The following is a 22,536-nucleotide window of genomic DNA, read 5'->3' on the forward strand; positions in this document are numbered from 1 at the left end:
ACCACCGAATCTAGAAGTATGTGGCAGGGAATTAATACCATCACGGACTAATAAGGGAATTAAAACTCCACCGTGAACACCGCTGACACTTTCCTCTGTTTTCGAGGAAAATAACCCCGCCCTCGTGGAGGGAGCACTCGCGGCCGACGCTACAGCGGTTGGTTCACTCTCCGTCTCTGATGCGGATGTAACCCGATCCTTCTGACGGGTGAATATCCGTAAAGCCGCGGGTCCAAACGGCATTCCGGGCCGCATTATCAGAGTGTGCGTGATCCAACTGTCTGGTGTTTTTAGGAACATTTTCAACCTGTCCCTCTCCTTGTCTGTAGTCCCCACATGCTTCAAAACGTCCACCATTGTGGAAATCACATACCAAAGCAATCAAAAATCACTTGTTTAAATGACTGGCGTCCTGTTGCTCTGAGCCCCATCATCAGCAAATGCTTTGAGAGGCTAATCAGAGATTACATCTGCTCTGTGCTGCCCACCTCACTGGACCCATTGCAGTTTGCCTACCGCAACAACCGCTCCACTGATGATGCCATTGCATCTACAATACACACTGCTGTCTCCCACCTGGAAAAAAGGAACACATGTGAGAATGCTGTTTGTAGACTACAGCTCAGCATTCAACACCATAGTGCCCTCCAAGCTTGATGAGAAACTCCGGGATCTGGGCTTAAAGAGCTCGCTGTGCAGCTCGATTCTTGACATCCTGTCAGGCAGACGTAAGGTGGTTAGAATGGGCAGCAGCATCTCCTCATCACTGACCCTCAACACTGGAGCCCCGCAGGGCTGTGTTCTCAGCCCACTCCTGTTTTCCCTGTACACACATGACTGTGTGTAAATGCATAGCTCCAATGCCATCATCAAGTTTGCTGACGATACGACAGCGGTAGGTCTGATCACTGACAAAGGTGCTAACACTCTGACATGCTGGTGTCAGGAGCACAACCTCTCCCTCAACGTCAGTAAAACGAAGGAGCTTGTAGTGTCAAGTTCCTCTGTGTCCACATCACTGAGGAACTCACATGGTCCGTCCACACTGAGGCCGTTGTGAAGAAGGCTCACTAGCTCCTCTTCTTCCTGAGACGGCTGAGGAAGTTTGGAATGAACCACCACATCCTCACACGGTTCAACACCAGCACTTTAGAGAGCATTCTGACTGGCTGCATCTCTGCCTGGTACGGCAATAGCACCACCTACAACCGCAAAGCCCTGCAAAGGGTGGTGCGAACTGCCAGACACATCTTCGGAGGTGAGCTTCCCTCCCTCCAAGACATCTATAACAGGCGGTGTGTGAAAAAAGCTCGGAGGATTATCAGAGACTCCAGCCACCCGAGTCATGGGCTGCTCTCACTGCTACCATCAGGCAGGCGGTATCGCAGCATCAGGACCCGCACCAGCCGACTACATGTACTACAGGTAGCTTAGAAATACACTGGAAAATGGATTAGACTGTCCTTCTGAGTTTACAAGACTTCACAAAGAATAGAACAAACTGTGTGTGGTTGTCAAATACATCAAAAAAACACAATAGCAAAGTTAGCATAAACGTTAGCACATAAGCAAGGACACACCCTATGCATTTTATGGTGACACAAGAAGATTGGGTTGGACATAAAGGGCTTGTCCCTGTTTTAAAGTTAAACTCACAGCTATAAACATCATTTGCTTCTTGCTATTGCAAGTCAAAAATAGGTGGTATTAGGGGGAGGGGCATCCTCACTCTAGAGAGCATTGGATAGGACAAATATTTGGATATGCCCCTTAGTGCAAGATCAGTCGTCATTATTGTTGGTCAGTTTCCTTGAAGGGTTTCATGCAAGAGAGGGTATCATTTTTTAATTGTCTCAACTTTTAAGAGTACAAACAGATGGCCTCAAAACTAACAGACACAAAACTTTGATTTCATGGGGTTTCATTAAAGAACAGTTTACAGAGATTACAGTATATTCATCTAGTCACGTGTGTCCAAACTGTCAACTGGTTCTGTTTATTACTTTCCCTCACATAAAACAGTAAAATTAGATCTGCAGTCTTTATCAGTCCATTTGAATACACCGTTCATCTTCTCTATGGCACCACAGTGGTGGGACATCTGATGTTCTGGTTGACTTCCTCCTTTCCAGTTGGTCCAGGGTCCCACATGAAGCCCATTGGACCAAATCCAGAATCCAAAGAGTCGACTCTGTCTAAGCCCCACCCACACTGGACCAGAAATATTCCTTCTTCTTAGTTCTCGCTCCGTTTCTATCTGATCATCCTCAGACTCGATGCGCAGGAGTCCAGAAGTATTCCAATTATTATCGCAGTAATCCAGAGCTTTCTCCCAGGACATCTTTTTCTCACTGACATGAATGTGACTTTCTGCCAGAAGAATATACACATCTAAAATTAGTTAAATAGTTTGCTTTTGTGAAGTATATGATGGGACCTTATTGAAATTCAATGCATTAGCTCTTGTTTCATCTTACTGTAGCATAGGGGAGGGTTAGAATCACCGTTGTTGTTATTCTTTGTCCACGTCCCTTTGAAAAATAGCTTTGTGAATTTTCCAATTTCTTTCTCTGAATATTTTCTGTAAGCAGACTTTCCTCCATCAAACCATTCCACATTGTCACTAAAGAGGCCGATCCAGAAAGGATTACTACTGCTTTTCCCTTTTTCTTTCACCTGATTATTCTCCGTCTCATCTCTGATAGTGACTAAATCAATGTGATTCTTTCTACAGAACAGCTGAGCGTCAAACCAGGTTTTGCTTTCATTGATTAACTTGTATTTGTTTGATGTTTGACTGGCATCTGTATGAATACAATAATATCCAATAAATATCAGATATGTATAAGAGTAAAACACAAAAAGATACAACTCCGAGATTATTACCTTGATCATAACACATGAAGTATTTTGGTGTGTTGTATTGGACAGATTCCCATTCTCCATCAGCTTTCATTGCAGCACAACAGATTTCCCCACAGTTCCCATTTAATTTGCTGAATGTGACTTCATCACCATTTGACCACTTGTAACTGCTGTTAGTTGCATTTCGGTGGGCACCAATCCAGGCACTAGATGACAATGGCAATTTGATCATTTTAGTTAGCTCCAGATTGTCTTGTTCATCATAAACTGTGACGAGGTCAGTGTAGTTTTGTTTGCAGATATCTCGAGCTTCATTTAGAATATATTTTTTTTCTTCTAAGTGGAATGTTCTCAGTCGGTGTGAAGCATCTGAAAGAGGAAAAGCTGAGGAGAAATATTCTGATTTTATCAACAGATTCACATCTTGACTGGAAAAGTTTCACTTCTTTTGTGCGATTAATGATAAAAACCCAGCGGATAAATCTTCAGTCATCACAATCAAACAAACACAGTTTGAAGCTGAACGTAATGTCTAAATTGTGTTATAACTGTAAGTAATTATTACTTATAAAACATTTTATTAAATCATTTAATGAATGTAACCTTTGAGAAACATCTTTTTCAGTAGTGCTGCTATAAACCTGTTCTGAGAAATAAATCAAATAAAATTCTTTTGTTTTATTTTATAAAGCTGCTCAGTAAAATTTGACACATGCAGAAGTAAACACTCACCCCATAGTAGGAGCAGCACATGTAGAAATGTCATAGTGATGCAAAATAAACCCAGAATCTGTCAGTAAATGTTGTTTCTTATCGTCACACAGAGATGTTCACAATGTTTTGAGCCACTAGAGGAAAGAAAAACTATTATATTCATTATAAACATTAAATGTCAGGAATCATCTCAACTCTTTATGATGTTTGATGTCGGCTCACAGCACGTATATTTACAGACACACTTGCATTAATAATCTTTAACATCTTTTTTACTCTTTCTGCTCAAATGCTTGAAATGAGTTTTGTAAACACAAACACGCTGTACTTACATATACAGTTATTTACAGAAATATTGTGTCCACAATGTTTCATTTCAATTCTCTAATGATTCATTTTGATTATGATTATATGATTATGATTATGATATGATTGAAGTTCCTCTCGCACAGTAATAAATGTGCAATAAATCTGCCTCCTTTTTTTGTTTCATTGTTAATTGTTGATGCATTAAAATGCAACATTGAGATTTTGAAACACATCTGTCACATTAAGCAACTCTATCTGAAGGTTTAGTTGAAGAATTATGGGTCAAATCACCAAAAACTTATTTACAGATCATTCATTCATATTTTAAATGATATACATTTCAATTTAAATGAAATAAAATATGATCTGTATTTTTTAAATACATAAAATGATCATATCTGTCCTGTTTGGAGCGATATTAATGTGACTTTTGCATGTTTAAAGAATGACTCTAGTCACATTTATTGTTGCAATAATAAAATATTAATTACACTCCCAAAGTGCTTTAATTCAAGTTTTACAGCATCAAGTGTTTGTTAATGTGATGTAAAACTGGAAACACGATTAGTTATTTCCTCTCACTGTGTTTGACTTTTAATTCAATATAATTGTAAATGAGTAGTTGATATGAAATCTAAAACTAATATTCACAGATTTTTGCTAATTGGTTCATAATTATTGTTTATGCAGTTTTTAACTGAGACAACGCTGAATATTTGTACTGATAAAAATGCATGTAAATACAAATAAATTATACATCAACTATCCTATTAATCATTATGAATAAATATTATTATTATTATTATTATTATAGGATCATTTACAAGACTTCATTATGACATGATTACATTTATAAATACTTTCTGTGAACATTCAAAATGTATTTCAAATTGTATATTTAATATACAATATTTAATATAAAACTTTTTTCGAGTAATTTTAAACAATATTATTTATTTCTTTATATTAAACTATTTTGTATGTAATTGTGTTCTAGTGCATATGATACAGAAATTATATAAAATTTAACATGATATATCCAAAAAGTCCACAATTAAATCTAATATAATTCCAACAATATTATGATGATTTTAGTTTATAAAGAATTGCATTAACAAACAGATAAGCAAATGCAAACAGATTCATACGATGACATTTTGTGTAAGCATCTAATTTACTCTGATTAAAGGGCAAAAGCTGATCAGCAGAAGACAGACAATAAAGCAACTGAAGTCTTACCTGGTGAGCAGGTGATCTTATGATCATTTGATAGTGCGCTGAAGGAAATATAAGTCTTAATTCAATGATGTCATCGTTTTATTATGGACATGTGCTGACAGGCAAATAGCTTGATTGCGACAACCGTTACATGCATCATCTCTGAGGGTCAATAAAAAATGATGAAAATGAGAAATCTTGTACACACGTGTCAAGTGCTCAGAAGTGCAATTGCTCATGATAGTTTCATACATTTATACAAGTGCGTTCATACTTTTATCCCACATTTTTCCCAACTTTTATCCCAATTTAGAGGAACGGTTCTGTGTGTTTACTTGAATTTGATTTAGATGCAGATATGGAGCTCATGTGATTGATGTGTGATTTCTATTACAACATGAGCACTGATCGCATTTTAAAATCAACATGAATTGTGATGCATGTAAAAACAATACAACATTTAGAGTCATGTGACCACATTGAGTCATATGAACATGTGCTCTAGTTTCTGAATCTGTCCCGTTTCAATGACCAAATCTCCCTGACGCTATCGCTGTTATATATTAAATAAACTCTGGGAACAAGCTATGAATGTATCTTTAAACAGCAATAATGCAAACCTTTAAATACTAGATGAATTCCTCAATTGAGGATTTGTAACGTTCAACTAGGATTAAAAGTGAGTTTAGAGATGCAGGTGGAGATACCTGAGAAAGGATATTAATGTTTGACTCACACTGTATGTTTATGCAAATCCTGATAAGAGGGAATGAAAGGAGAGTCTGAGCATCAGGAGGAAGGAACATTTTGGGGTCAATACGATGCAACTGCAGATTTGAATTTATTCGTTTATATTGATTAATGCTGATTAAACATGAAAATATTCCTTCTTTGAAGCTCTCGCTCGACTGACCGTCAGATTGGACACAAAACATGAAATTACTTGAGAAAATGGCAAACTTCAATCAGATTGCATTGTAACGTCCAGATGGGTGCACCGGTTTTATGAGTCTGCTGGGGAATAAAACTGTGTATGAGTTGTTATTATGAGTGCTTGCAAAAGCAAAATGAAGAATAATTTTTCTATTAAGTAATAATAATAATATTTCTTGAATTCTTTAGAATGGCGCTGTTGGATTTGTCCATGGAAAAGCCAAACCTGTTTATTCGACATATGTTTCGTCCCACTGTAACCCCCTGAGCACGGGGTTAGGAGTGGTTAGATGGTCACTCCACTATGTTACACTGCCGTTTCTTTGCTCGATGTTGTGATTTACAGATTGTAAAAAGTAAAGTCTGTTTGAGATTTGGTGTGATGTTCAGAGGTGTGATGGATCACAGAAGCATCCGGAGTTTGTTCTCAGTATAAATGATGCTTTTGTCATTTCTCACACGGGAGATTTCGGCTGGGTGTAAACGTGCTGCTTCTGTTATTTAATCACAGTGATCAAACCGCATCTTTACTTCAGCCTCAGCGAAATATAGGATTGTCAATAAATCCAGTGCTGAGTTTGCAGTGTGTGATTCAGGGGCTCCCAAACTCTAAGCGGACTTCATAGAAGCATCTATGTAGTATTAAAGACACTGATGTAAACTGTTTTGTACCTCTGTGAAGTTGGGACCCCCATATAATTAAATGCTTATCAAATCTGTACCATTCCTTTGTGCCGATTTGTGCTGATTTGTGCCATTAAAAGAAACATTGTATCTCTTGTATCCCTTAATTCCTTAGAAATATGAATATGAATTAGAAACGACCACATGGGGTTGAAAGTGAACAGATTTTAAGACGAAGTTAGAGCTCTGTCAGGTCCTTATAATGGAAGCAAATGGGTGCCAGAACTTTGACGGTCCAAAAGTCCCATTTAGGCAGCATAAAAGTAATCCACACTACTCCAGTCGATCAATGAATGTCTTCTGAAGCAAATCCATACATTTATGTAACAAATAAATCACTACTTAAGCAGTTAATAATTTATAAAAAGCTCTTTCTGCCAGCAGCCAGGGATGGATTACCGACCTGGCCATTGGGGCGAGTGCCCAGGGGCCCTTGACTACCCTGGGGGGCTGGGCTTTAAGGTTGCGCAATCCATTTAGGAGAATCCCCCGCTCGAAAACCCATCAACAATGAAAAAAACCAAGGGGCCCCCTTGGAGATAATTGGCCCTGGGGCCTTTGCAAGTCATAATCCGTCCATGCCAGCAGCTGACGCAAAGCGTGACGTAAGCGTGTCCGTTCACGCAAGAATTCGGAAGCGGCGCTTGTTTACAACGGAAGAACAAACATCTTGCGAGAGTTCGGCCAAGTTAAAATTTTAAAGTTAAAATTACATAATCTATGGATTAACTTCAGAAGACATTAACTGATCGACTGGAGTCGTGTGGAGTACGTTTTTCTTTATATTCTGCCTAAATGTGACTTTTGGACCGTCAAAGTGCTGGCACCCATTCACTCACATTATTAGGACCTGACAGAGCTCTAACTTCTTCAATTCTTCTTTTGTGTTCTGCTGAAGAAAGACAGTCAGACACAACTGGGATGGCATTAGGGTAAGTGAATAATGAGAGAATTTTAAGTTTTGGGTGAACTGTCCCTTTCAACATGTAAAGGTTGTGGCTCATCAACATCAAAACATTGCTCTGTTTGTTTGAGCTGTTTTCCAACCAATAGCGGATGTGGGAGAATGCTTGGGGAACTTGTTTGAAAGACAAAAATGAGGGGATGTAATCTACAAATGGCTTTTTTCCACAAATGTAAAAATGTCAAATTGAAATTGGATCACAAAGTTTTCGAATCTAAATTTTTTTTAGAGAGAGATCCGCATTTGGGCGCCACATTTATCGTGAATGTTACTGTTGCTAGATAAACATCTGTGGCGTGAACGCAACTGTTAATCAGACCATTGCAAATCTATCTTCACATTTTTGTGATCACAGCTAACAAGTTCATGATCCCTGTAAATACATGAATTGGATGTTTACTTTACCGATAATACACAGTTTTAAAAGACTAAAGAATGAATGCACTTTTACAAACATATTTTAATTGAAGCTTATTATCATGTTTAAAGGTGTAATAATTAAAAAATAAAGAGGATGATTTTATCACATTGTTTTGAGAGATTATAGCCAAAAACTACAGTACAAGTCTGAGATCAAATATATAGTACGCTGGATCTGTGTGCAGAGCTTCAAAACTCTCTGGTGTATAAAACAATGAGATAAACATAACAAAATGAAATAATCAACAGGGAAAAATAAGAATTAGCTTACTAGTTTTACTGACCATGAAGTTAGCTTAGAAATACACTGGAAAATGGATTAGACTGTCCTTCTGAGTTTACAATACTTCACAAAGAATAGAACAAACTGTGTGTGGTTGTCAAATACATTAAAAAACACAATAGCCAAGTTAGCATTTAAGTTACCATATATAAGTTAGCATATAAATTAGCATATAAGTTAGCATATAAGTTACCATATAAATTAGCATATAAGATACCATATATACGTTAGCATATAAATTAGCATATAAGATACCATATATACGTTAGCATATATGTTAGCATATAAGTTACCATATATACGTTAGCATATAAGTTAACATATAAGTTACCATATATGTTAGCATATAAATGAGCATATAAGATACCATATATACGTTAGCATATACATTAGCATATAAGTTAGCATATAAGTTACCAAATATATATGTTAGCATATAAGATACCATATATACGTTAGCATATACGTTAGCATATAAGTTACCATATATAAGTTACCATATATACGTTAGCATATAAGTTACCATATATAGGTTAGCATATACGTTAGCATATAAGTTACCATATATACGTTAGCATATACATTAGCATATAAGTTACCATATATATGTTAGCATATAAATGAGCATATAAGATACCATATATACGTTAGCATATACATTAGCATATAAGTTACCATATATATGTTAACATATAAATTAGCATATAAGATACCATAAATACGTTAGCATATATGTTAGCATATAAGTTACCATATATACGTTAGCATATAAGTTACCATATATACGTTAGCATATAAATTAGCATATAAGATACCATATATACGTTAGCATATACGTTAGCATATAAGTTACCATATATACGTTAGCATATAAGTTACCATATATACGTTAGCATATAAATTAGCATATAAGATACCATATATATGTTAACATATAAGTTACCATATATACGTTAGCATATAAGTTACCATACAAACATTAGCATATAAGTTAGCATATAAATTAGCATATAAGTTACCATATATACATTAGCATATAAGTTAGCATATAAATTAGCATATAAGTTACCATATATACATTAGCATATAAGTTAGCATATAAATTAGCATATAAGTTACCATATATATGTTAGCATATACATTAGCTTATACGTTAGCATATAAGCAAGGACACACCCTATGCATTTTATGGTGACACAAGAAGTTTGAGTGGGACATAAAGGGCTTGTCCCTGTTTTAAAGTTAAACTCACAGCTATAAACATTATTTGCCTCTTGCTATTGCATGTCAAAAATAGGTGGTATTAGGGGGAGGGGCATCCTCACTCTAGAGAGCATTGGATTGGACAAATATTTGGATATGCCCCTTAGTGCAAGATCAGTCGTCATTATTGTTGGTCAGTTTCCTTGAAGGGTTTCATGCAAGAGAGGGTATCATTTTTTGTGTGTCCAATCTTTCAACTGGTTCTGTTTATTACTTTCCCTCACATAAAACAGTAAATTTAGATCTGCAGTCTTTATCAGTCCATTTGAATACACCGTTCATCTTCTCTATGGCACCACAGTGGTGGGACATCTGATGTTCTGGTTGACTTCCTCCTTTCCAGTTGGTCCAGGGTCCCACATGAAGTCCATTGGACCAAATCCAGAATCCAAAGAGTCGACTCTGTCTAAGCCCCACCCACACTGGACCAGAAATATTGCTTCTTCTTAGTTCTCGCTCCATTTCTCTCTGATCAGCCTCAGACTCGATGCGCAGGAGTCCAGAAGTATTCCCATTATTATCGCAGTAATCCAGAGCTTTCTCCCAGGACATCTTTTTCTCACTGACATGAATGTGACTTTCTGCCAGAAGAATATACACATCTAAAATGAGTTAAATAGTTTGCTTTTGTGAAGTATATGATGTGAATTAATTGAATTTGAATGCATTAACTCTTGTTTCATCTTACTGTAGCATAGGGCAAAGTGTTCACTACTGTCTGTACTATTAATCCAACTCTTTCTGTTAGCAGACTTTCCTCTATCAATCCATTCCACATTGTCACTAAAGAGGCCGATCCAGAAAGGATTACTACTGCTTTTCCCTTTTTCTTTCACCTGATTATTCTCCGTCTCATCTCTGATAGTGACTAAATCAGTGTGATTATTTCTACAGTACAGCTGAGCGTCAAACCAGGTTTTGCTTTCATTGATTAACTTGTATTTGTTTGATGCTTCACCATCTGTTTGAATGCAAGAATTTGAAATGTATTTGGTTTTATTATAACATTTAGATTTGTATGATACAAACATCTCAGAGATTATTACCTTGATCATAACACATGAAGTATTTTGGTGTGTTGTATTGGACAGATTCCCATTCTCCATCAGCTTTCATTGCAGCACAACAGATTTCCTCACAATTCCCTTTTAATTTGCTGAATGTGACTTCATCACCATTTGACCACTTATTGGTTCCGATACTTGTGTAGGCACCAATCCAGGCACCAGTTGGACAGGCCGTTTTATCTAATTCTGCATTGCCTTTTTGGTCGTAAATTGTAACAAGGTTAGTAAAATGACTCTTGCAGTAACTTTGAGCTGTGCTTAGATTCATTTTGGTGTTTACAAAGATGAACTCTCTTAGACGACCTGCAGCATTTGAAGGATGACAAGCTGAGGAAAAACATTACAAGCTATTGACAAGTATCATCTTCACTGGAAACATTGTTGTCCATCTTACAAAGGAAATGCATTCAGTAGCAGTTTTGCTTAAGTTTAAAAGCTGATTAACAAAATCAGATAAATGCAGGAGTCAATACTCACCCCAGAGGAGGAATAGCACAGGTAGGAAAACCATAATAATGCTCAGTATTAAACTAGTATCTTGCGTCTCTTATTATTAAACTGTGATCGTTCATGTGATTCGACGAATCTATTCAGAAGAGATGTTTGTTAGAAACCATTTCACTGCTAATAATACATAATACACAACTGATATAATCAATTTCATGAGGACTGAAACAAACTTTCAATATTCAGGATCACAAAAATAGATGTGTACCGTTCTCCTACATGCATTTCAACAGATATTACCTCCCAGTCAGTCCATAGTGGCTCACCATGTTACATCGCTTCCCCCCCTCAGGGATGTGGGGAACTACATGACATATTTTGGGGCGTTGGATAAGTTTACGTGCAGTCTGATGCACCTGCTATTTTTGCACGCAGCAGTCCACATAATACGGTTCAGTGTTGTGCCGTTTTTAGATAAGGACCTCTATCAAATTGATTATGATTATATGATTATGATTATGATATGATTGAAGTTCCTCTCACACAGTAATAAATGTGCAATAAATCTGCCTCCTTTTTTTGTTTCATTGTTATTTGATGATGCATTAAAATGCAACATTGAGATTTTGAAACACATCTGTCGCATTAAGCAACATTTTTCAGGAGAAATAAATATCTGAAGGTTTTGTTGAACAATTATGGGTCAAATCACCAAGAAACGTATTTCTATCGGGAAGACACGCAGGCTTGAGTGAAGTTTAAGATGCCATTTATTTGATAGATGTAAAACAGAAAGATATGTCTCTCTCTTTGGCGTAGGCCCCGTCTGGCGATCCGAGGGAGTTGTACCCGGAACCGTCATGTCCTGCCGGAGATAGGAGGCAGGGGCGAGGAGCCTACTCCCGTGCGGGACAGGGCTCAACAGGTGGTGGTGGGGTGGTGGAGGTTGCCTGTGTTTAGCACACCGAAACAGCAATGTGATAGATTGTGAGCAGACTTATAAAGCAACAGCTTACATGCGATTGGCTGGGAATTACCAAGCTAATGATGTGATGATGTACAGCTGCTAGTCTTCCCGCAAGAACTACACTGCACTTCCATTTACAGATCATTCATTCATATTTTAAATGATATACATTTCAATTTAAATTAAACTAAATATGATCTGTATTTTTTAAATACATAAAATGATCATATCTGTCCTGTTTGGAAGCGATATTAATGTGACTTTTGCATGTTTAAAGAATGACTCTAGTCCGATTTATTGTTGCAATAATAAAATATTAATTACACTCCCAAAGTGCTTTAATTCAAGTTTTACAGCATCAAGTGTTTGTTAATGTGATGTAAATCTGGAAACACGATTAGTTATTTCCTCTCACTGTGTTTGACTTTTAATTCAATATAATTGTAAATGAGTAGTTGATATGAAATCTAAAACTAATATTAACAATATTTTTCTAATTGGTTCATAATTATTGTTTATGCAGTTTTTAACTGAGACAACGCTGAATATTTGTACTTATAAAAATGCATGTAAATACAAATAAATTATACATCAGCTACCCTATTAATCATTATGAATAAATATTATTATTATTATTATTATTATTATTATAGGATAATTTACAAGACTTCATTATGACATGATTACATTATAAATACTTTCTGTGAACATTCAAAATGTATTTAAAATTTAATGATTATGATCTTTTATAGCACCTGGTAAATTAACCAAATGCAATATTTTTATAATTTTATAATTATCACCCAAATACTATTGATGGATGCTGTCATTTATATTTAAGTGAACATATCTGAAGTCAGATATTATTCACACATAACAGGATTCATGTAATCTATTGAATAAATCATGATTATAGGATCAATATAATGATGATTGTAGTTTGTAGGATACAGTATGTACTGATATTATATCATATATAGCACATGTAGATATTAATGGTAGATATCATTTTCATTATGGACTGTACTGAAAATGTTTGCATGACATTTCCAAACAGTACAGCTTTAAATAAGTACAAAATATCATAAAATAAATTCAAAATAAACACATTGCTTATACAAATGTTATTTCAGTAATAATTTACTAAACAGAGATCACACAAAGGCTCTTCTTACCTGATGAGCAGATTATCTGATAGTGTTCTGGAGGAAACGACAAACTCTTTTAAATAATGTCAAAAGTTATTTGGGTAGGTGTAAATAGGCAAATTGAGAATGAAAGCTAATTTTAGCTTCACTGGAGGAACAGACTTCTATATCATCTACTGTCAGTAATATTTTGGCATTTAACTTACACTTTTGTAAATACACAGATACTGCTGAAGTGCTGAAAATCACTAAATATATTTGAAAACACAAATACAAATAAATCAACATGTTTTCTTGTGTGAACTGACGTTAAAGTCAATAAACACTTGTTTATTAGCTCTAATTCTTGTTATTGCATAGTCAATGCATTTAATGATTTTTGAAAACGTAAAAACTAGAATAGGCGTGAAGACAGATAAAAAAATTAGTCAAGCGTAACTTCTGGTTATGATGTAAAATCTGACCTGACAGTGGACTCAACTTTAAAGCTTTAAAGGACTCAAGATTGCGCCGAATATAGCTGCTGCATTGCGAGCTCCGACACAACACTGCAGTTTTTTGTTTGTTTTGTTTACAGTTTTATGTTTTTTTGTCTTGTATGTTGACGCTTTTGGACATTGGTTCTGCAATTACACCGAAAACCGGACTTCAAATTTCTCAATTCCGACCCGCTATTTATAAACACGCCAGCGGAGCCCTTTGTCTGGGCAGCCCGGCCGCAGAAATGCAGGAGGAAAAGGGGGAAAAGAGCCGGCGTTCTCATCAGAGTAAGACGTTGCGAAAATCGACCCCTGCTACCCAGTATTCTACTTTCAAACGTTCAATCTCTGGACAACAAGCTCTGCGAGTGAAGAGCGCGGATCTCTTTCCAACGAGAGACGAGGTATTGCTGCGTTATCTGCCTTACAGAAACTTGGATGTCTGTGGAGATTCCAGACTCAGCCATCGAACCCGCAGGGTTTTGGACCATTGCTATTCTCCTTTCCCGGATGGCTACAAATCCCTCCCCCGCCCACCATTTGGCAAATCGGACCACTCTTGCGTTCTGCTTCTGCCCACTTACAGGCAGAAACTGAAACGGGAAGCACCCACCCTCAGAATGATCCAGTGCTGGTCAGACCAATCAGACTCTGTGCTACAAGACTGTTTTGATCACGTGGACTGGGAGATGTTCCGGTCCGCCTCTGATGATGACATCGAGGCTTACGCTGATAGCATAACGTGTTTCATCAGGAAGTGCGTAGAGGACGTTGTTCTGACCAAAACAATACGGATCTACTCCAACCAGAAACCATGGGTTAACGGCCATGTTCACTCAGCACTTAATAAATAAGTAAATAACACCGCCCTCTAGGAGAGAGCACTCGCGGCCGACGCTACAGCGGTTGGTTCACTCTCCATCTCTGATGCGGATGTAACCCGATCCTTCTGACGGGTGAATATCCGTAAAGCCGCGGGTCCAAACGGCATTCCGGGCCGCATCATCAGAGTGTGCTCGAACCAACTGGCTGGTGTTTTTATGAACATTTTCAACCTGTCCCTCTCCTTGTCTGTAGTCCCCACATGCCTCAAAATATCCACCATTGTGCTTGTACCAAAGCAATCAAAAATCACTTAAATGACTGGCATCCTGTTGCTCTGAGCCCCATCATCAGCAAATGCTTTGAGAGGCTAATCAGAGATTACATCTGCTCTGTGCTGCCCACCTCACTGGACCCATTGCAGTTTGCCAACCACAACAACCGCTCCACTGATGATGCCATTGCATCTACATTACACACTGCTGTCTCCCACCTGGAAAAAAGGAACACATATGTGAGAATGCTGTTTGTAGACTACAGCTCAGCATTCAACACCATAGTGCCCTCCAAGCTTGATGAGAAACTCCGGGATCTGGGCTTAAAGAGCTCGCTGTGCAGCTGGATCCTGGACTTCCTGTCAGGCAGACGTAAGGTGGTTAGAATGGGCAGCAGCATCTCCTCATCACTGACCCTCAACACTGGAGCCCCGCAGGGCTGTGTTCTCAGCCCACTCCTGTTTTCCCTATACACACCTGACTGTGTGTAAACGCATAGCTCCAATGCCATCATCAAGTTTGCTGACGATACGACAGCGGTAGGTCTGATCACTGACAATGATGAAACAGGTGCACACTCTGACATGCTGGTGTCAGGAGCACAACCTCTCCCTCAACGTCTGTAAAACCAAGGAGCTTGTAGTGTCAAGTTCCTCTGTGTCCACATCACTGAGGAACTTACATGGTCCGTCCACACTGAGGCCGTTGTGAAGAAGGCTCACCAGCGCCTCTTCTTCCTGAGACGGCTGAGGACGTTTGGAATGAACCATCACATCCTCATACGGTTCTACACCAGCACTTTAGAGAGCATTCTGACTGGCTGCATCACCGCCTGGTACGGCAATAGCACCACCTACAACCGCAAAGCCCTGCAAAGGGTGGTGCGAACTGCCAGACACATCTTCGGAGGTGAGCTTCCCTCCCTCCAAGACATCTATAACAGGCGGTGTGTGAAAAAAGCTCGGAGGATTATCAGAGACTCCAGCCACCCGAGTCATGGGCTGCTCTCACTGCTACCATCAGGCAGGCGGTATCGCAGAATCAGGACCCGCACCAGCCGACTACATGTACTACAGGTAGCTTAGAAATACACTGGAAAATGGATTAGACTGTCCTTCTGAGTTTACAAGACTTCACAAAGAATAGAACAAACTGTGTGTGGTTGTCAAATACATCAAAAAACACAATAGCAAAGTTAGCATAAACGTTAGCATATACGTTAGCATATAAGTTAGCACATAAGCAAGGACACACCCTATGCATTTTATGGTGACACAAGAAGATTGGGTTGGACATAAAGGGCTTGTCCCTGTTTTAAAGTTAAACTCACAGCTATAAACATCATTTGCTTCTTGCTATTGCAAGTCAAAAATAGGTGGTATTAGGGGGAGGGGCATCCTCACTCTAGAGAGCATTGGATTGGACAAATATTTGGATATGCCCCTTAGTGCAAGATGAGTCGTCATTATTGTTGGTCAGTTTCCTTGAAGGGTTTCATGCAAGAGAGGGTATCATTTTTTCATTGTCTCAACTTTTAAGAGTACAAACAGATGGCCTCAAAACTAACAGAGACAAAACTTTGATTTCATGGGGTTTCATTAAAGAACAGTTTACAGAGATTACAGTATATTCATCTAGTCACGTGTGTCCAAACTTTCAACTGGTTCTGTTTATTACTTTCCCTCACATAAAACAGTAAATTGAGATCTGCAGTCTTTATCAGTCCATTTGAATACACCGTTCATCTTCTCTATGGCACCACAGTGGTGGGACATCTGATGTTCTGGTTGACTTCCTCCTTTCCAGTTGGTCCAGGGTCCCACATGAAGCCCATTGGACCAAATCCAGAATCCAAAGAGTCGACTCTGTCTAAGCCCCACCCACACTGGACCAGAAATATTGCTTCTTCTTAGTTCTCGCTCCGTTTCTATCTGATCATCTTTAGACTCGATGCGCAGGAGTCCAGAAGTATTCCCATTATTATCGCAGTGATCCAGAGCGTTCTCCCAGGACATCTTTTTATCACTGACATGAATGTGACTTTCTGCCGGAAGAATATACACATCTAAAATGAGTTAAATAGTTTGCTTTTGTGAAGTATATGATGTGAATTAATTGAAATTCAATGCATTAACTCTTGTTTCATCTTACTGTAGCATAGGGCAAAATATTCACTACTGTCTTTCCTTTTCATCCAACTCCCATTTTGATAGAGTATTGTGAAATCTCCTCTTCCTGTCTCTGGATATTTTCTGTAAGCAGACTTTCCCCCATCAAACCATTCCACATTGTCACTAAAGAGGCCGATCCAGAAAGGATTACTACTGCTTTTCCCTTTTTCTTTCACCTGATTATTCTCCGTCTCATCTCTGATAGTGACTAAATCAGTGTGATTATTTCTACAGTACAGCTGAGCTTCAAACCAGGTTTTGCTTTCATTGATTAACTTGTATTTGTTTGATGCTTCACCATCTGTTTGAATGCAAGAATTTGAAATGTATTTGGTTTTATTATAACATTAAGATTTGTATGATACAAACATCTCAGAGATTATTACCTTGATCATAACACATGAAGTATTTTGTTGTGTTGTATTGGACAGATTCCCATTCTCCATCAGCTTTCATTGCAGCACAACAGATTTCCCCACAATAATCTGTTAATTTGCTGAATGTGACTTCATCACCATTTGACCACTTGTAACTGCTGTTAGTTGCATTTCGGTGGGCACCAATCAAGGCAGTAGATGACAATGGCAATTTGATCATTTTAGTTAGCTCCAGATTGTCTTGTTCATCATAAACTGTGACGAGGTCAGTGTAGTTTTGTGTGCAGATAGCTCGAGCTTTAATTGGTAATGTTTTATTTACGAAGTGGAATGTTCTCAGTCGGTGTGAAGCATCTGAAAGAGGAAAAGCTGAGGAGAAATATTCTGATTTTATCAACAGATTCACATCTTGACTGGAAAAGTTTCACTTCTTTTGTGCGATTAATGATAAAAACGCAGCGGATAAATCTTCAGTCATCACAATCAAACAAACAGTTTGAAGCTGAACGTAATGTCTAAATTGTGTTATAACTGTAAGTAATTATTACTTATAAAACATTTTATTAAATTATCTAATGAATGTAACCTTTGAGAAACATCTTTTTCAGTAGTGCTGCTATAAACCTGTTCTGAGAAATGAATCAAATAAAATTCTTCTGTTTTATTTTATAAAGCTGCTCAGTAAAATTTGACACATGCAGAAGTAAACACTCACCCCATAGTAGGAGCAGCACATGTAGAAATGTCATAGTGATGCAAAATAAACCCAGAATCTGTCGTAAATGTTGTTTCTTATCGTCACACAGAGATGTTCACAATGTTTTGAGCCACTAGAGGAAAGAAAAACTATTATATTCATTATAAACATTAAATGTCAGGAATCATCTCAACTCTTTATGATGTTTGATGTCGGCTCACAGCACGTATATTTACAGACACACTTGCATTAATAATCTTTAACATCTTTTTTACTCTTTCTGCTCAAATGCTTGAAATGAGTTTTGTAAACACAAACCCGCTGTACTTACATATACAGTTATTTACAGAAATATTGTGTCCACAATGTTTCATTTCAATTCTATAATTATTCATTTTGATTATGATTATATGATTATGATTATGATATGATTGAAGTTCCTCTCGCACAGTAATAAATGTGCAATAATCAGACTTTTAATTCTTTATAATTGTAAATGTGTAGTTGATATGAAATCTAAAACTTTAATTAATAGATTTTTGCTAATTTGTTCATAATTAATGTGTATGCCTTTTTAACTGAGACAACACTGAATATTTCTACACTGTAAAAAAACAAAAATGGCAGCTGTGGTTGCCAGAATAATTATGTAAAAAATACAATTAAAATGTAATCCACTTTACAGAACAACCTGTACATTTTACAGTTTAAAATGGTTGTAAGTTACACACTACCACTGTAAAAACAAATACATATTCTGTTAAATTTACAGTAGAAAAAAAATCATAAATATGCCTTCTGAAAACTGTAAAAATCTGTTGTGTACTTTATAAGGTATTTGTTAATCACCAGTAACTACAGAAGATCACATCATGACATGAAGTTCATCAGTAGAGGCTCTTCCAGGAGCAATGATCAATAAACATATAGAGACAGAGCTCGGTGTCACTCACACAAACACCGTCATGGTAACACGTGTGAGATTAAATAATGCAGTAAACATGAACTAAACTACATCAAATATAACACAGAACACAGAACTGATATTAAAACTATGATGAACATAACTATTCCCATAAAATATAATGAAATGTAATGGGTCATGCAGGGAATTGTAGGAATGCCCGATTACTGTTTTTTTACTGTAATTTTAACAATAATTTACTGTAAAAAAGTACTCTCTTGTTCTTTTTACCAAATCTTACTTTTTACATTTAAATAATTAAATTTTTACATCATTTTATTGTAAAGACTTCTGTATTGTCTGTATTGTTTAAAAACTTTTTACTGTTAATATTTGTTAATCAATTAAATGTTATTTCTGTAGCATTTTTACAGTAGTTTACTGTTAAAATTACTGATATTTTTTACAGTGTACTTTTAAAAATGAATCAAAATACAAATAAACATTTTAAAAAACATCAACTACCCTAAACATCATTGTAAATATATATAAATATAAATATTATTATAATTATTTAATTTTTGTCATCATTTGCAAGACTTCATTATGACTTTATTAGATTGTAAATACTTTCTGTGAACATTAAAAATTCATGAATTTAATATGATTATCTTTATAGCACCTGGTAAATTTACTAAATGCAATATTTTTATAATTGTATAATTATCACCCAAATACTATTGATGGATGCTGTCATTTATATTTAAGTGAACATAACTGATGTCAGATATTATTCACACATAACAGGATTCATGTAATCTATTGAATAAATCATGATTATTGGATCAATATAATGATGATTGTAGTTTGTAGTGGATACAGTATGTACTGATATTATATCATATATAGCACATGTAGATATTAATGGTAGATATCATTTTCATTATGGACTGTACTGAAAATGTTTGCATGACATATCCACACAGTACAGCTTTAAATAAATACAAAATATCATAAAATAAATTCAAAATAAACACATTGCTTATACAAATGTTATTTCAGTAATAATTTACTAAACAGAGATCACACAAAGGCTCTTCTTACCTGATGAGCAGATTATCTGATAGTGTTCTGGAGGAAATGACAAACTCTTTTAAATAATGTCAAAAGTTATTTGGGTAGGGGCAAACAGGCAAATTGAGTCGGAAAACTCATTTTAGCTTCACTGGAGGAACAGACTTCTATATCATCTACTGTCAGTAATATTTTGGCATTTAACTTACACTTTTGTAAATACACAGATACTGCTGAAGTGCTGAAAATCACTAAATATATTTGAAAACACAAATACAAATAAATCAACATGTTTTCTTGTGTGAACTGACGTTAAAGTCAATAAACACTTGTTTATTAGCTCTAATTCTTGTTATTGCATAGTTAATACATTTAATGATTTTTGAAAACTTTTAAAATTAGAATAGGCATGAAGCGTCCACATGAGCTATGTCTTCGCAATAACACGCTCAACAAGCCACGTGACGATGCGCAGATTGATGGTCACAGATGCGGAGGTCCTCCAGCACCCGGATTGAGGCGAGTCACCACGCCACCACGAGCACTTAGAGCGCACTGGAAATTGGGCATTCCAAATTGGAGAGAAACACACTCCCTTGGAAAATCCAAAATATATTCTATATCCGCTGTCATGTGTATCATTATAATAGTTGCTAAACTCCTGTATGTAGCTGTTTGAAACAAAAACAGATATGGTGAATAAAAATAGACCATGACAGAAATGTAACGATTCAGTCCGTCAGAGTGCCATATAAAAAAATAAGTCAAGCGTAACTTCTGGGTATAATGTAAAATCTGACCTGACAAAGCCAATTTTAAAACAATCGCACCAAAATACCACCAACATGTCAGCTTCAACAAATGAGGGGACCGGGTTTTGGACCATTGCTATTCTCCTTTCCGGGATGGCTACAAATCCCTCCCCCGCCCACCATTTGGCAAATCAGACCACTCTTCCGTTCTGCTTCTGCCTGCTTACAAGCAGAAACTGAAACGGGAAGCACCCACCCTCAGAATGATCCAGTGCTGGTCAGACCAATCAGACTCTATGCTACAAGACTGTTTTGATCACGTGGACTTGGAGATGTTCTGGTCCGCCTCTGATGACGACATCGAGGGTTACGCTGATTGTGTAACGTGTTGCATCAGGAAGTGCGTAGAGGACGTTGTTCCGACCAAAACAATACGGATCTACCCCAACCAGAAACAATGGGTTAACGGCCATGTTCACGTGGCACTTAATGCACGGAGCATTAACAAAGCAGCCAAACGCCAGTACAAGCACAAAATTGAAGGATAGTTCAGCACCACCGAATCTAGAAGTATGTGGCAGGGAATTAATATCATCATGGACTAATAAGGGAAATAAAACTCCACCGTGAACACCGCTGCCTCTCTCCCGGACAAGCTAAATGCATTTTATGCTCGTTTCGAGAAAAATAACACCGCCCTCGTGGAGAGGGCACTCGCGGCCGACGCTACAGCGGTTGGTTCACTCTCAGTCTCTGTTGCGGATGTAACCCGATCCTTCTGATGGGTGAATATCCGTAAAGCCGCGGGTCCAGATGGCATTCCGGGCTGCATCATCAGAGCGTGCTCGAACCAACTGTCTGGTGTTTTTACAGACATTTTCAACCTGTCCCTCTCCTTGTCTGTAGTCCCCACTTGCTTCAAAACATCCACCATTGTGCTTGTACCAAAGCAATCAAAAATCACTTAAATGACTGGCATCCTGTTGCTCTGACCCCCATCATCAGCAAATGCTTTGAGACGCTAATCAGAGATTACATTTGCTCTGTGCTGCCCACCTCACTGGACCCATTGCAGTTTGACTACCGCAACAACCGCTCCACTGATGATGCCATTGCATCTACAATACACACTGCTCTCTCCCACCTGGAAAAAAGGAACACATATGTGAGAATGCTGTTTGTAGACTACAGCTCAGCATTCAACACCATAGTGCCCTCCAAGCTTGATGAGAAGCTCTGGGCTTAAAGAGCTCGCTGTACAGCTGGATCCTGGTCTTCCTGTCAGGCAGACGTAAGGTGGTTAGAATGGGCAGAAACATCTCCTCATCACGGACCCTCAACACTGGAGCCCCGCAGGGCTATGCATTTTTAAGTTGTCTCAAAATGGTTCACATGCATTATAAAGACAAATTGCCGCAGGTGGACCTATTCGCACATTTCCAAACATCTGAAGCCGCTTTAAATTTTTTTACAAATCAAAAAATGCTACACAGTATCACATGTCGAAGGTGACAGCATTTCACCAGATTTGTTCTGAGGAAGGTTGTGACTTGTCAGAGTTTGATACAGCAGTCCACTATATTGTTCCATCAAAATAAAAGCTCCAGGTGAAGTACAGTAAATACAACAGAAATATTGTATCAACAAAATCCTCAAAATAATAATAATTCAATATCATATAATTATAATAAGCTTGACTGGAC

General features: G+C 37.4%; 1 protein-coding gene across 6 annotated transcripts; it reads right to left on the minus strand.

Moving 5' to 3' along the window:
- Positions 1-1,837: 1,837 nt before the first annotated feature.
- On the minus strand, positions 1,838-20,129 carry LOC127637194 (lymphocyte antigen 75-like). Of its 6 annotated transcripts, none has more exons than XM_052118140.1 (5): positions 20,112-20,129; positions 18,122-18,236; positions 17,416-17,775; positions 10,342-10,614; positions 1,838-2,370 (listed from the first exon to the last, which is right to left on the minus strand). In XM_052118140.1, exons 2-5 carry the CDS (start codon positions 18,153-18,155, stop codon positions 2,000-2,002), a joined length of 1,038 nt encoding a protein of 345 aa, XP_051974100.1. In that variant the 5' UTR covers positions 18,156-18,236; positions 20,112-20,129; the 3' UTR covers positions 1,838-1,999. The 6 variants fall into 6 exon arrangements, with proteins under 6 accessions (XP_051974100.1, XP_051974103.1, XP_051974105.1 ...); XM_052118139.1 differs by lacking the exon at positions 1,838-2,370 and adding an exon at positions 9,362-10,234; XM_052118143.1 differs by lacking the exons at positions 10,342-10,614; positions 17,416-17,775; positions 20,112-20,129 and adding exons at positions 2,478-2,804; positions 2,887-3,071 and having other exon boundaries at positions 1,838-2,391; positions 18,122-18,222.
- Positions 20,130-22,536: the final 2,407 nt, after the last annotated feature.

This window comes from Xyrauchen texanus, chromosome 45, assembly GCF_025860055.1.
Source record: "Xyrauchen texanus isolate HMW12.3.18 chromosome 45, RBS_HiC_50CHRs, whole genome shotgun sequence".
In the NCBI taxonomy this organism is placed as follows: Eukaryota; Metazoa; Chordata; class Actinopteri; order Cypriniformes; family Catostomidae; genus Xyrauchen; species Xyrauchen texanus.

Excerpts from the sequence above, each read along its gene's own strand:
- LOC127637194 (XM_052118140.1), bottom strand. The coding sequence starts at position 18,155 with ATGACATTTCTACATGTGCTGCTCCTACTATGGG. Across the intron at positions 17,776-18,121 it reads TGTGCTGCTCCTACTATGGG|CTTTTCCTCTTTCAGATGCT; the intron begins GTGAGTGTTTAC and ends ATTTCTCCTCAG. Across the intron at positions 10,615-17,415 it reads CTTCATGTGTTATGATCAAG|ATGGTGAAGCATCAAACAAA; the intron begins GTAATAATCTCT and ends GCATTCAAACAG.